We start from the raw sequence: 14,036 nt of genomic DNA, 5'->3' as shown, positions 1-14,036 counted from the left end.
CCCCACAACAGGAGCAGGCAAACAATGAGCACACGAGCGGCTCTGGCAGTTCAGCTGCCAAGCAGCAACTTGTTAACTCGCCATAACTCAATCATGTTCAATTGTTTGCCCACAGCCCCGGGGTACAGACAGACATTTGGTCTGCTAACAACTGCGCCAGATGAAGACATTACTATCCCAAGCTATTTGTTATCACACATCTGCTGGAGATTATCATCTCCACAGCTCTGCCGGAGGAAGAAATCATGCGAGCACTCCCTAATATGGTTTGTACAAAACCAGCCAATTTAATTTAAATAGGTGAGTTGAGCTAACCAGGCTGGTTTTGCCCAGAGCATATTAAAAAATGCAGACAAAAAACCCTTTAACTGGCAAAAGAGCAGAGGATAAAGACAAGCAGCTAGAAGAATTAACACCTTCAAGCAGCATAGCTGGATTGGGGAGGGGACTGTTCTTGTCCTGATGTAGAGAGATAATGTAACTTATTCAAGGCTATACAGGAGAAATAAATGCAGCTGCTAACCCAGTATTCCCTAGTACCATTTATATAATTTAAATAATTTATGCGAAAACTACATATTTGTAGATTAAAATTAAAGCATCTCTGTAAAGGTAGCATTAACAGGTGTATATATATTTAAGTGTGTTGAACACAGAACACCACGTGTGTTGAACTGGATTTATCCAGGTTCTTGGTTTTGTGATACAAGACTATGCTACTCAGTAGCATACATCAGTAGCCATATCAACAGTTCTCAACAATCTAATTACCTTGGGACTAGTAGGAGATCACGTTAGTTTATATAGGATTGGCTCATTGTTATTCATTTTTACAGAAGTAACTGAATATTAGCAACCCAGTACAGTAAAGCTCACACAGAAAGTATCAGTATTATTCCAACACGAAGAGACAGCTCCACACCTTTCTGATGTATTTATAGAGTAAATTATTCCACAAGTCACTGTTCTAATGTAATACGGGTATTTACATATTGTCTACACACTGAGACAAGAACTGTGTTCAGTCATCCAAAAGGGGTAAGAAAAGTCGGGTAAGCAAAGACAAATGTGTGTGTGTGTACATATCTCATATACATATGAAAACCAGAAAAAAGGTCTTACAAAATAGGAAGCAAAAGACATGACATACAGTTGTGTAAAAGGCATACAAAGATCTAGAGAAATTCAGTCTTGTGGAAAAGCAGATTAAACTGTATTCTGGATAGGTACAATATTTTTACAGAATGTCCAATACTTACCCAGTGCTGCTGTTCTATTACTGCATTTAGCAACGAATAGTAAGACAATATAAGGTCACAGCCATTATTTTTTGTATGCCTCTTTTTACGGGGGTTACTCATCTGGGTTACCTTGATGTGTCAACTGTAATAGTTCAACACATGCAAGAACTAATTTGAGAAAGCTTTGTAAAATGTGAGAAAGCTTCCTACTTTCAGGTGTGACTAAACACTTGTATTCTACAGGGTTTAACTGCATAAGCATGTAGTACACTGAAATGATGGAAGATACACTACACTGTGACTTAATTCTGTAACTTAACCTTGTGACATTTGATTGGTATCATTGTAGTTCAGTGACATGGACATATGCGAAAATCTAAGTGATTTCCATTTTAAGATTTCATACACGGTAATGAAGATGTACCTTTGCAACTAAGGCAATGTTCACTGTTTTATTAACTGTGAACAATATTTGCTACTAAACCAGTAATTTCTATAGGTACCTTGTAAAGGAGAAACATTTTCATTCTCTGTATTGCCTGATGAAATTAAGATTAACCCTTCTGGTAGAAGTGATAATTTCAAATCAAGTCATAACAAACCCAGCCTTTGATATTAACCACAGATAAATCTGATGTGTATCAGGTTAAAATTCGTTCAATATACATCTTGTAAATAGGACGTATACAGCTTGTTATTCTAAGAGACAGCAGACGGCCTGTTAAAAATATAATTTTCATAGAAGTTTGAGAACTTCTCTTCAAGTCACTTTAAAGAACTAATAGTAAGGTTTCCATGGTAGGCAGAGAAAACAGTGGTTTTCTGAAAAAGCACAAATAACTATTTGAGATAACCTGCCTCCATCTGAAGGAAAAAGCCTTTGAAAACAGAGATGATGGTTCCAGGAGATGTCAGCAGGTGACCGTGTTGTTTTTAAGGGTATTAAAGTATGATAATATTCTGCGGCCTTATGTACATTATAAAAATGGTTTATATAAGTCTTACTTCGATATTACAGATCTTTTACAGAAAATGCCAGTCTTTGGTCTTAGATTTGCAACCTATTGCTTCTACACAACCCTGCCAGATGTTTACTGGGATAACAGTCTACTACCGTCCTGCTGAGTGGACACAAAGAGAAGTTGAAGATCACTTCAGGTATTTAATGGCATTTTAAAAATCTCAATTCTATCTGCTTGTGTAGGTAGCAATCACTTCATAAGAGCTTCACTGGTCAGAATATCAAACACATAAGTCATGATTCTGAATTCCTCAAACACTTTTTTACATTGCTACTGGATAAAAAAGATACTAAAATTACTGTAAATATAATCTCTCTTACTGCTCACTTTGTATCCACTTTATACTCTCAGTTTCATGAAAGCAGCCTGATAGTAAGAGTGCATTTATAGTGAAAATGCATATCTAAAGTGAACTCTCATTCTAAAATTCTGAGCAAAAATATGATTTAACAAGTGCACTTGCCAGGAAACATATGCAGAAATTGTCAACATTTTTTTGGCCTAATATAAAATGTTTAATAGACAAAGATAATCACCATTTCTGAAGATTGTTGACTGACACTTGCATAATCAGTGTTTTAGACCATGTAACCAGAACTTGTTTACTATGAAATAAATTCATATTTAATATGTGTATTTTTGAAAGAATTATTGGTCTCCCCTTCCAGGTATTAACCAAAGCAGGTATTTAACAATATTAAAAACTTAGTTCAGGATGACCACATATATACTAAAAGACAAGTGCCTGAAAGAGAGCAGTCTCACTCAAAACCATAGTATTACATGATGATATAAATTGCTATAACTTATTGAAAAAAGTGATTTGATAGCACACTGTCATGTTTACAGAACAACAAAAATTGTGTAAGGTATTCTGCACAGTAAGGGAAATATTTCTGTAGTTTCTCATTTACAAATATATTAGAATTAAATTAATTATTTGGCAGAATAGATTCATCAAGTAACATATGTAAACAACCCCCTAAGAAGAGACTCCTAGACTATTGCCCAGCAGTCAAGTGTTGAACTTTTTGTCTTTTGAAAGGGAGGAAAGAAGCTGGAGGATAGAACTAGATTTGTTTTTAATAAATCCTCACAATGAAATTTTTATTGTCATAATATGATATAAGAACAATGTAAGTGTTACAGTATTTGAGTTATCTTCTCAACCTGAAAAACATGTATGCATAATGGTAAATTTAAACACTTTCAGTACTTAACTTACATGCCAGAAGCACAAACCTTACTTTGGCATCCATTTAATTCTGATGTTTACTAAGATTAAGTTTAGTAAGTGTAGTTGGATATCATCACCAATAAAGTCTAATACCCATATTTTAGGCAAAGATCATGCTGTATAAATTAAATTCTTGAAAGTAAAGAAGGCTCCTGAAAATTCTCCAAAGAATGGTGTCATTATATGAAAAACTGAGAGTTAAGAAATTAGCAAATTCATAAAGAGTATTAGTGACAGCTGCAGCATTAACTCACCTACTAGCTGTTTTTACAGAGCTGTTCTTCTTGTGTCCTCTCTCTGATCGGTTGTCTCGCAAGAGCTGAAGCTATTAAAAAAAAGTTCAGACCAGTCTCACAACCAATACCTTTATTTGCTTTTAGAAATGTTTACCCGACAATTCTGTTCTTTCCTGTCATGAGTAACCTTGCAATAGTTTTCACCCAAGACTTAAAGAGATGCACATCTAATAAAATTTTACAGTAGTAGCTAAGATTAAGATATATCCACTAATTAAAAATACCTAAATAATTGAAAATGTAAACATTAAAACATTCTTAAAGCATATTAGAAAGCCATGCAATTATCTTATCTGTACAATTTTACAATTTTCACAATTTCAATTTAAATTTTCAAAATGATATTATGAAAAATGTTGGAGAACACTTCAATTACAAAAAACTATTCAGGCTGGCACTTGTATCTAAGCAGTTACGGAACAGTTACAAACTCTTCTAAGCCCCAGGAGCTTTTGTAATTTGAAAGCTGCACAATCAACTAAAACACAGGATTAAAGCTTCGCATAAGAGTGAGGAAGTAGGAATAACGAAAGATTTTTTTAACTGAAATTGTGACTCAGGTTCTGGAACTTAGGGAATGATGAACTTTACGACTCAGCCAACATCATCTTAATGTTGTACATGAGCATGGCCTCAAAAAACTGACACCTATCTGCAAAATGACACTTCAGTATGTTTTCCTGAACTCTCTATAGTTTGCTTCTTATATGAGGAACATTCCTGATAATTACAACTATCTATTTTTCAGATGCAGTAAAAATAGTGCAGTCAGGTTTTAAAAGGCAACCTGAAGGACACATAAAGATAAGGGGCCTTACTGTGATAAAATATTTTTTTCATTTTCTTATCATCAACAAATCAGAGCAATTAATGTTTAAATGTAGCCAGGATTTTTACCAGCATGGTATTCGTACAAGGTGTATCTATTTCATGATCAGGCTGAGGAGGACAGTCTTGCTGTTATCAATACTCTCTGGCTGATAAGTAAATTGTATTTATAGCATGTACAAATACAGATCACCTGCCAGACTTTGAATTTGGCTAGTTAATTACTTGTAACATAATAACTTCAATTCCAGAAATTAATTAAAAGAGAAAGTAGTAAACCCACGCAACCAATAGTTATACACCATGGATCTAGTGAATTTTATAGGCTGTCAAAATTGTCATAATTACCTTGCACCATCATTCTAATTTATTTTATGTGCCTAAAAACCAGAACCCATTATGTACCAGTAGTGCCTATATTTGATGACATTAGCTTTAGTTCACAATTCATCAATAACATGTAAGTTACAAATACAGTGAACTTCATATAAGTCTGGAAAACACAGCTCTTAGGAAATACAAAATAAATGTGTAAATATTTAAAATTAATTCAAATCTACTAAAGCTTAATTAAATTGCCATCATATACCAGCTAAACAGACATTTTCTGCACTCTATACTGGATATTGCCAGTACATATGATGTAGGTTAACGTATTTCTCAGCATGGAAATTTCCATACTGTTTTAAGCTTAGAATATTTGAAGACATACACAGTACCTCTTTAGTTAACTACTCTGTTATATGAGACAATAAATACATTATAAAATCCAATTAAAAAAATAAAAATCCCTCATTCTGATCTAGAAAATTTGATGACTTATAACACAAACACTTCAGGAATAGGATGAAGATTAGCCCAAGAAAACTTTTTATCATTATTAAGATTAAGCACACTAATACTTAAAATGCTTTTTTAAATGTGCTGCTTCTACTAGGAGATGTGTTTCAAAATAATGAGAGTTAAATGTAAATAATATAAAGCCATCTGTTTAGATGTTAAGTGTCAGCTTACCGTAAAATGTTAGAAGTTCACAATTTACAACTAAAACTGTGCTGTTTTATCCATTCTGGCAATTTTGGGCAAGTAATAGAACTGAGAATCAGCTCGCTCTGGAGTTCAAAAGAAGGGGGAGGGGACAGGAAAGAGTATACGCTGATTTAAACTATGACTTACTGAAGCTACAAGTCTTGATGGATCAGCCCAAGATGAACCACCAAAGTTCCTACAGATCTTATTTCCTTTTGAAATTTCAAATCTACTGAAATTTGTAAATGCACTAACAAACTGGCACAGATCTAATGAAATCAACTGTGTAATATAAATTTTAACCAACTTGAAAAATGTACTATGCAACTTTAGTCTTAAATTTCAATGGAATGTTGATGTATTTAGCTACTTTGACTGAATAGTTGAAGTTAACGATACAGTTATGAAACAGAACTAGACTGGTTTTCACATTTTTAAGTTCTTGAACAGCATATTCTGTTTAGACCTTACTACCATCAATCAAGAAAGGCATTCTTCCATGTCTGAAGACAGGCTAAAGAAACAAGTGCTATGTTGGTAATGAAATTTAAACATGTCTTCATGTTCCCTCAACCGCATCTCTAGGCTTGGACCTCTAGGGACTGCACTGTAGGGGTCGACCCCAGCAGACAAACTTCTGAGATACTTCTACCAATATCTGCACCATGATGGAAATCTAACATTTCTTTTTTACTGCTCTGGTCATATTAACCAATGAAATGTAGAAAAACAGAATTGAAGATTTTCCTGTAGAAACCTGTCTGCCTGCCCACTCTTGTCGCTGTTCTGTGTTTCTTGATTTTGTGAGTCCAGTTGTTTGCTTTCCAACATTTTGAGAAATGCAACATTTGGAGATATTGTGATTAACAAAATCATTGAAAAAATGACCAGACTTTTCATTTAAACCATTAAAACTCAAATATATTTAGCTGAAATTAAGTGACTCATTAAAGATTCTTAATTAAGGGACTTTTTGAAATGCACTCCTGTTAATATGTTCCCTTACAAGAAAGTATGAAATCATATCTGCTTTGTTTATGATTTCTTAAAATTTAGCCCACTACCTCTGGAGTAGAGGTAGTTAAATTCCTTTATACATCTCAAATAAACTGTTCTTGATCAAAGCAATTCTTACCTGGCTGTGTTCCTTTCTAGCCCCAGGGCCAAACCAGTGGCTGTGGGAGAAAAAGAAAAGACAGGTTTAACAATAGAAGTAGCAAAGCACATGCTGTCATATGACCAGTCTGTGCATGCTTTTGGGTATTTTATTGTCTGCCAGGAAAATACAGCCTTTGGCTATGCTTTATTTTAATGGGATATTTTTATTGAACTCTGTAAGTCTATAACAGTTTTGAAAGAATGCACCACAAATTTTACTTCTAAGTAGCTACTGGCTTTATAGGTAATTATATTCTGCCAGACAAACTAAAATACTACGCAAATGACAGTATTTTGACATACTATAATGCATGTGCTATAAATAAAAGTAATTCCATATTTAACACTGAAGTGTTACTTATTAATGATTATAGCTGAAAAGATGCTTAAGTAGTGGACTACCTAGTAATTGTTAATGTATTATGTTGCAAACAGATCTGAGTTTGAATCTAAAGTGAAAGTCAAAGTCCAGAAATTCAGTGGTTTCATATCTCCATATAATTACATTATTTTGACTATTGGTAACCTTATTTCATAGAGATGAAAATTTGGAATAAGACGTTGACATGCAGGGACAAGAACTCACATTGTGACTTTTCCCTCAAAAGCAGTAAAAGCAAGTAAGTTCCTCTAGAAGTGTAACCAAAGATTATAAACTTAATCTAGTCATGCTTTTTTTCCTGATGTAGTTAAATTTAATACAGCTTACTCTCACTTTTCCCCCCAAAGCAGTTACATAACGACACTAAAATTTTTAATTTAATTAATATAGTGAGAAGAAGCAGATTCCATGAAATCATCTGGTTTAAGTTACTCATTTTTTATAAGTCACAAATCTGAAAGTTTTGTGGCTTTTCGTCACTCACTTTTTGTGAGTTTGCTGACAGGCAGTCAACCCTCTCCTTCCTTTACACAAGATCAGCTGTCACTGAAACCTGCACACTGCTAAATGCTTTTTCTACTTTTACGGTGATTAAGGAAAAGAAGCTGGAAATGAAAAAAGAATGACTGCAATAAACTTAAAAGTATACTTTGAGATAAAAAATAGTAGACATTTTTATATTTTGGACATGAAACTTCCATCAACTGCACTGAATAGTCCAATATCTGAGGAAAACAGGGAGATTTCATGTACCCGCAACTGTGATGTTGGCAGTGGATGAAAAGAAAAACCATCACATTTGTGAGTGACCAAACAAATAAGGTGACAAACATCCAGAAGCTGATGAAGATAAGAGATAAAATGGGTTAGATCTAAATTCCTCATAGGTGAGTGCCTCTTTATTATCAGTAAAATTTTTTCTAACAAAAAAATAAATCAAAGTAATTTGAATGCATCTCATGTTTAGACATTTAAAAAACCCCTCCATAAAGAATAAGACCTCTTGTAATGAGAAAGTGATATTCATATCACACTGATTTTTATGATTTTGTCCATTTACTTAATTACAGGATTGCTTGTTTGTTTAAATAACATGAAAAAAATTAAAAAACATAAAGTGTCAGTGGAACTATTTTAGGGTAGAAATAACTTCAACAAAAATCACACTCTCTTTAGCTAACACATGCATTAGGAAGTTATGGGTGCAACAGATGTGGATTAGTAGCATAAAACAGTTGGTACTGAGGAGCTGATATTTGTACTATATGTGCTTTGGTAAGTTTTGCTTTAAACTGCGAATGATTATCTAGTGGCAGTTAGAACATACAAATGTATCCCCAAATATATCATTTCCTAATCATAGATATCTGTGTTTTAGACTTCTGATTTGGAAAATATAGGAAAATACAATCTTCTTATTGTAAGTATTCAAAAGAGATAACCAAGAAATAATGTTGTTTAATGTTGCTAGCTGAAGAGAATAAGAGTTTACAGTAATGGCACACCAGAGTAACTAAACAAACTGAATGATGTTTCCTATTTACATGTGTCTAAACAATTAATTCAATCTCTTTTTGTGGAATTTATGATAAACTTCTTCCTCACACAATACATCATGATTAAGACTCAAAGATGTGATGCTTGTTTATTTTCCTATACTCAAGCTTGGCATTTCTGAATTTCCCTTTGGAGAAAAATAAGGCAGGTCTTTTTTAACAACCTGTATTTGGTATCTAGCCTTACAAGTGTTGTGTTTTAGGAAAGCATATACTTAGCAAGTTAATAAAAACACATTTACAAAGTACTGAACTTCACAGTTAATTAAGAAACACAAAATGAATCACTAAGGATTATAAATAATATTACTAAAGGAAGACCATTATGTAACTGACCTGAGGCTCTCTTATCACATATTTGTACAGTTGTAAAATGTGGCTTTGGGACAGAGGTGCTACTATAAAGCAAACAATAATAAAAAGTTAGAACTCCCATCACTGATACTCACTCATGGTGAAGAGAATCCTGGGACAAGTGAACTGTTTTCCTGCTACCGCCTGGTCCTGGAGTTATCTAGCGGAAAAAAGAAAAAAAAAGTCTTTGAAAAATGGGGTAGCAATATGCAATATTAAGTAAACATATCACAAATATTAAACATAAAGTAGAGACAGTACACTAGAGACAATAAAAGCAATTAGCAATATCTGCAGTGATCATGAAAAGCCTGAGTGCAGAAAGTGTTATACAAGATTTACCAAAACGCTTTATGTGTAATTCTGGTTGGATGTCAGATGTCAGACACTTACAGATGTCAGGGACGTAAGTTACTTTTCAAAAAAGTCCATGAAGTGCTTTACCTCCAAAAAATGAAAGATATTTCAAAACCCATAGTCAACACACCATCCTTATTAAATGGATAATACAGCAATAAATTTATTAAAAAATGCTCCCAACCTCTGTATCTCATCATGAAGCTTTTGAAATTTAAGTTGATGTGAGGCAGAAAGCAAAGAAAATAATCACCACACTGTACTGTAGTCCTTGTCTAGTGTTTTACATACACTGAAAAAAAAAATACATAATACGCTCGATTTACGAATGGTCTTAAGAATGCATGATAGCACATGCAGACTTTTGCAGATGATGGTATTCTGTTCTTGCTCAAGAATGCATTGAAACAGCTTTATTTTTATTTTTAGAATCTGTTTGTCTGCATGTGTAGATGGGTAAAAGCAGAACAATAAGAAACCACCTGATGAAACTCATGCTTGAAGAACCAGAGCAGAAGACAAACTATTCCTGTTGGAAAGGATGCAGGAACAAATTTTCAGTTCCTTGGAGATAGTTTCATAGTCAGTAGATGACCAGAGGTGGGAATGAAGTCAGATATTCTGCCAATTTTGAAAGGAGATCACAAAAGCTCAGTGATAACACCCAAGCTTGCCAAAAATACATAAGCAGAAGATTCCCAGATAAAAGCAGTCTATTTTTTATTAAAAGAACAATGCGCTCAACTCTGGAAGAAAAATATCCCTATTCGTCTGGTCTCATGCTGAAGAAGAGCCAGGGTGGTCAGAGCTCTGAGTCTGGAAAAGTTTCAATGAATACCTACTGAATAATTTGAAAGCTCCATGAGGTTGAAGTATTTGACCAAAATCTGTTTCTTTGATCTGAAGAATGATGTCACTTGGGGCCAAACTGAGAAACCCTAAAGTGTTGTCACTTTTCTGGCTGGCGGTGATTGAAAGAATTGGTAATACGTTACTGCAGAAAAATCTATGCAAACATACAAATTCCTTGGCAGTTACATGGGAGAACAGCACCTACTGGTTTACCCACATTTGGAATTTACTCCTTTGCTAGACTTATTGAGGCCTTACATAGCCACACGGTAACTATAAAATAGTGATTAAATGTTAGTTTTGCAATGTCATAATTCACCTAATAATAAGTGAGAAACGTCAACTCACAAAGACAGACCTAGAAATATGAGCAAATATTTTAATATGTGATTTCCACATTTTAAGATTAATAACGAAACTGTTACTTTAACACTACAGGTAAACATGTAGCTCGGCTCTTGAGAGTTACATCCTGCATTAATCTCAAAATGAGGTTTTCATGCTATTCCAGTGGGTATCCCTGGAATATAGTAATCCATTTTCTACACTGTAGCTATAAGAAAAGCCGACTGTGCCTATGTCATGCTTTGTTAGAGGTTCATGATCACATTATCTCATGGTAGACCTGACACTTTTATTCAGTTTACAGTATGTTCTGTGTACAGGCAACTTATTTCCTTTGCCAGGGCTGCTGACAACCTTTTCCACACTATATTAATCTTGTTTACAGACTTTATCTTGGTACAAATATCAGAAAACCGAACTTTTTATCTCAGGGAGAAAATAAACAACATGTTGACAGAAGCAAAAGCTATTTTCTGGACTAAAATTGGTTGTTTACCTGCAGCCATACTTATGGAAACAAGTTTAAGTTTCCAGCTTACTCAAAATACATAATCTGAAATTTAATAAGCATGGAAATTTCAAGAAAAATCACTTTATAAATTGCCAGTTTTAAAATAATATATAAGCCACAGAAGTATGTTTTTCCATTAATTTATATGAGAATATGAACTTGCTTGGAATACAGTTACTACTGATCGCAAAGTACATTGCTCAGGTTTCTCTTGCACACCCAAGAGGTTCAGTTACCAAGCAGCCTCAGAACATTTAGAAAACTAAACTCATAATTCATAAATACAGATCTTTGCATAAAACTGAAAGCTGATTATTGTAAGATTCACAATCTGTTAATGTAAATTAATTCCCTTTTGCAAAACTTACCTAGGATGTAAAATGCTAAAACAAATCCTATTGCCCATCTTCAACTGCTAACTCAATATTAGAAAAATTTACTCCAAAGATCTGTTGAATCTCCACTGAAGAGAGAGCTAATTGCTCCAGAAAGTGGGAGCGGATTGCAGTACACTAAAATCAAAACAAATATCCTCTCAACTGTTCAAATTATTTATTCAGTAAAAAAAACCCCCAAACAAACAAAAAAAACCCCACAAGCCCAAAAAGCTTACTTATCTAGAAGTAGTTTAGGTGATGAAATCCCAGTACACAAGAAGAAATCAGTGGGTAAAGTAAGTACCAGCTTTCCGTTGGGTAACTAGGAAGAAACAGCACTGAAGGTTTGTACATCTAAGATTTTTTTTTTTTTTTATTGAATGTACATCAGTGTGTGTCTCTGAGTGCACATGTGTGTATCAGGGAACCAGAATTTGCTGTGGTGACAGTGTTTAGAAGACTGACAGATCAGACCCCTTTTAAACTAGGTTCATTCATTAACGACGCTCTTCTCAGTAATGGTCAATTCTTACACACTATTAAACGTCCTTCTTATATACACAAGAGTGTTAGTTTTTAGCATGTATGCTAAATTAGCTGTGAGTACACAATATCATAGAGCTGATACTGTATAGTGAGCACTGATGGGAACGGTCCTTCATGGTTCGTCACCACAGGGGTCAAGATGAGCAGGATTGAGACATCTGACAAAAGACGTTGGAACTGAAGTGGACTTGTCTGTCTTCTCATAAAATGCCCCTTGCTTATGTCTAATGTCTTTAGGTTACTGTTCCTACTGAAAAAGTGAGGTACTGTATGTTTTGAATTGGAGAATGGTGAAGCGGTTGACACATTTAATATCTGTACTTAATGCACACGATTTGTTTAGTGTCCCCTTCAACGCAGACATCCCTAAAACACAAAGCGGATCACAAAGATATAAGCCACTTTTCTTCTTCTTATACTTTCTGTCTCTCTTTGAAGATTGTGTTACTGCCATGAGATCCTGATAACAATGTTGAGCCATGGGGTGGTGTAAGAGTCGGTTTGAAGAACAGTATTTGCGTCAACATCGCCACCAGGAACTTGGAGAGATACCAAGAAACAAAAGGCCTGAGAGAAAGAACTGCGTGGTACAATGACTCTCTGATACCCAGAACTACAAGTAACAATAGCTGCTGTCCAGAAGATGGATTTCACCTGCTGCCTCAGCCAAACTTGCCCCACCTCCTCCCTGTGGGGCCAATGAAGAGGAGCATGCGAAAGGGGCCCGCAGAGGGTCTTGAGGTCACCCAGCTGACACAAGAAGGAGGAAGTAAGAGACCCCTGAACATGAGGCAGCGCAGGCACAGACAAGTTTTGGCAAGCGAAGCGGGGACTTTTTGGGCCTGCAAAGTTAAGTCTGCATTGCGAAACGAAGGCGGAGATTGGCCTCAATCCATGGGAGAAAGGAGGTGTTGGGTGCTGTTGCTCAGCATAAAAAACAGTTCCTAACCAAACCTCAGAGAGATCTCCCCACCAAAGGATCATGGATCACTACGGAGTACCGGCAGGACGCTGTTTGGGACCATAGGGACTCCTTTGGGCCTGTGGTGGTAACTATAATCCTTTCTTCCCTTTTTCTTTCCTTTTTCTCCACTTTCTCTATCGCGTGCTGCTTTATGGGCAAAATAATAAAGTTACACTGTTTGATTGAATGATAACCCTTGGCATTTTGGTCTCCTTAATTTTGTGCTTCAAGATCAAGGTAAACGAACCATCATGCGTCCACTGAATGGACCATGACAAGGTGGTGCCTTCTCTTTTTTTGTAACAAACACTTGAGCCACAGGCAAGTTAAGTGCAATCTGAAAAAGTACATTTTGATGATGTCCAACAAGTGTTGTAGACTACTTTACTGACATGCTTTACAGGAAGAAAATGCAGCAGATTTGTTTCTAATAATATAAATACAGTATTTTTTTTCTTTTAATCTTTTCATGGATAAACTTTTGGAAAAAACCACCATAGCACACTTTAAAGTTCACACACAACATGAACAGAATTGTGGCTTCAAAAGTTTATTCTTATGAGACATTAAAATGCCTAGGAAATACCCAATAACCTGTTTCAGGCTTTTTAGCAATATATTTAGTAGTTTGTGCTTCTAGAAGTCACACTACTCCATAAGCAAACCTAACCACACTCCTACTGGAACTTAGGTAACTAATAAAAGACATGGAAATATTTCTAACTATTTCCTCTAATTAAGAATAGCAGCTTTTACAAAACTTACTAGATGTAGCAAAAGACTATGGATTATATCCTAGAGGATAAGAAAAAATATCAGCCTTCAAAAAGTACAAAAGAAATATCATGGGTCTTCACACAGCCCAACTCTGTCACAATCTGCACCATGGCCTGTTTGCATAAATCAGGAAAATAAATAGGAGTGTACAGGGAAACGAGGGAAACCTTTGAGCCTCGTCACTTGTCACCTTCCTCCTGGTGC

General features: G+C 35.0%; 1 protein-coding gene across 1 annotated transcript in view; it reads right to left on the bottom strand.

The window, feature by feature from the left end:
- GPATCH2 (G-patch domain containing 2) overlaps nucleotides 1-14,036 on the bottom strand; it is a 119,670-nt gene that overhangs the window by 27,464 nt on the left and 78,170 nt on the right. Inside the window, exons 6-8 of the mRNA XM_082047835.1 lie at nucleotides 9,199-9,263; nucleotides 6,789-6,828; nucleotides 3,755-3,825 (exon numbers count right to left, since the gene is read on the bottom strand). Coding sequence (XP_081903961.1) covers nucleotides 3,755-3,825; nucleotides 6,789-6,828; nucleotides 9,199-9,263 — 176 coding nt within the window. The remainder of the gene's footprint in view (nucleotides 1-3,754; nucleotides 3,826-6,788; nucleotides 6,829-9,198; nucleotides 9,264-14,036) is intronic.

The sequence above is a fragment of the Streptopelia decaocto genome (genome assembly GCF_964273445.1).
Source record: "Streptopelia decaocto genome assembly, chromosome: 3".
In the NCBI taxonomy this organism is placed as follows: Eukaryota; Metazoa; Chordata; class Aves; order Columbiformes; family Columbidae; genus Streptopelia; species Streptopelia decaocto.
This window is presented reverse-complemented; position numbering and strand designations above follow the sequence as displayed.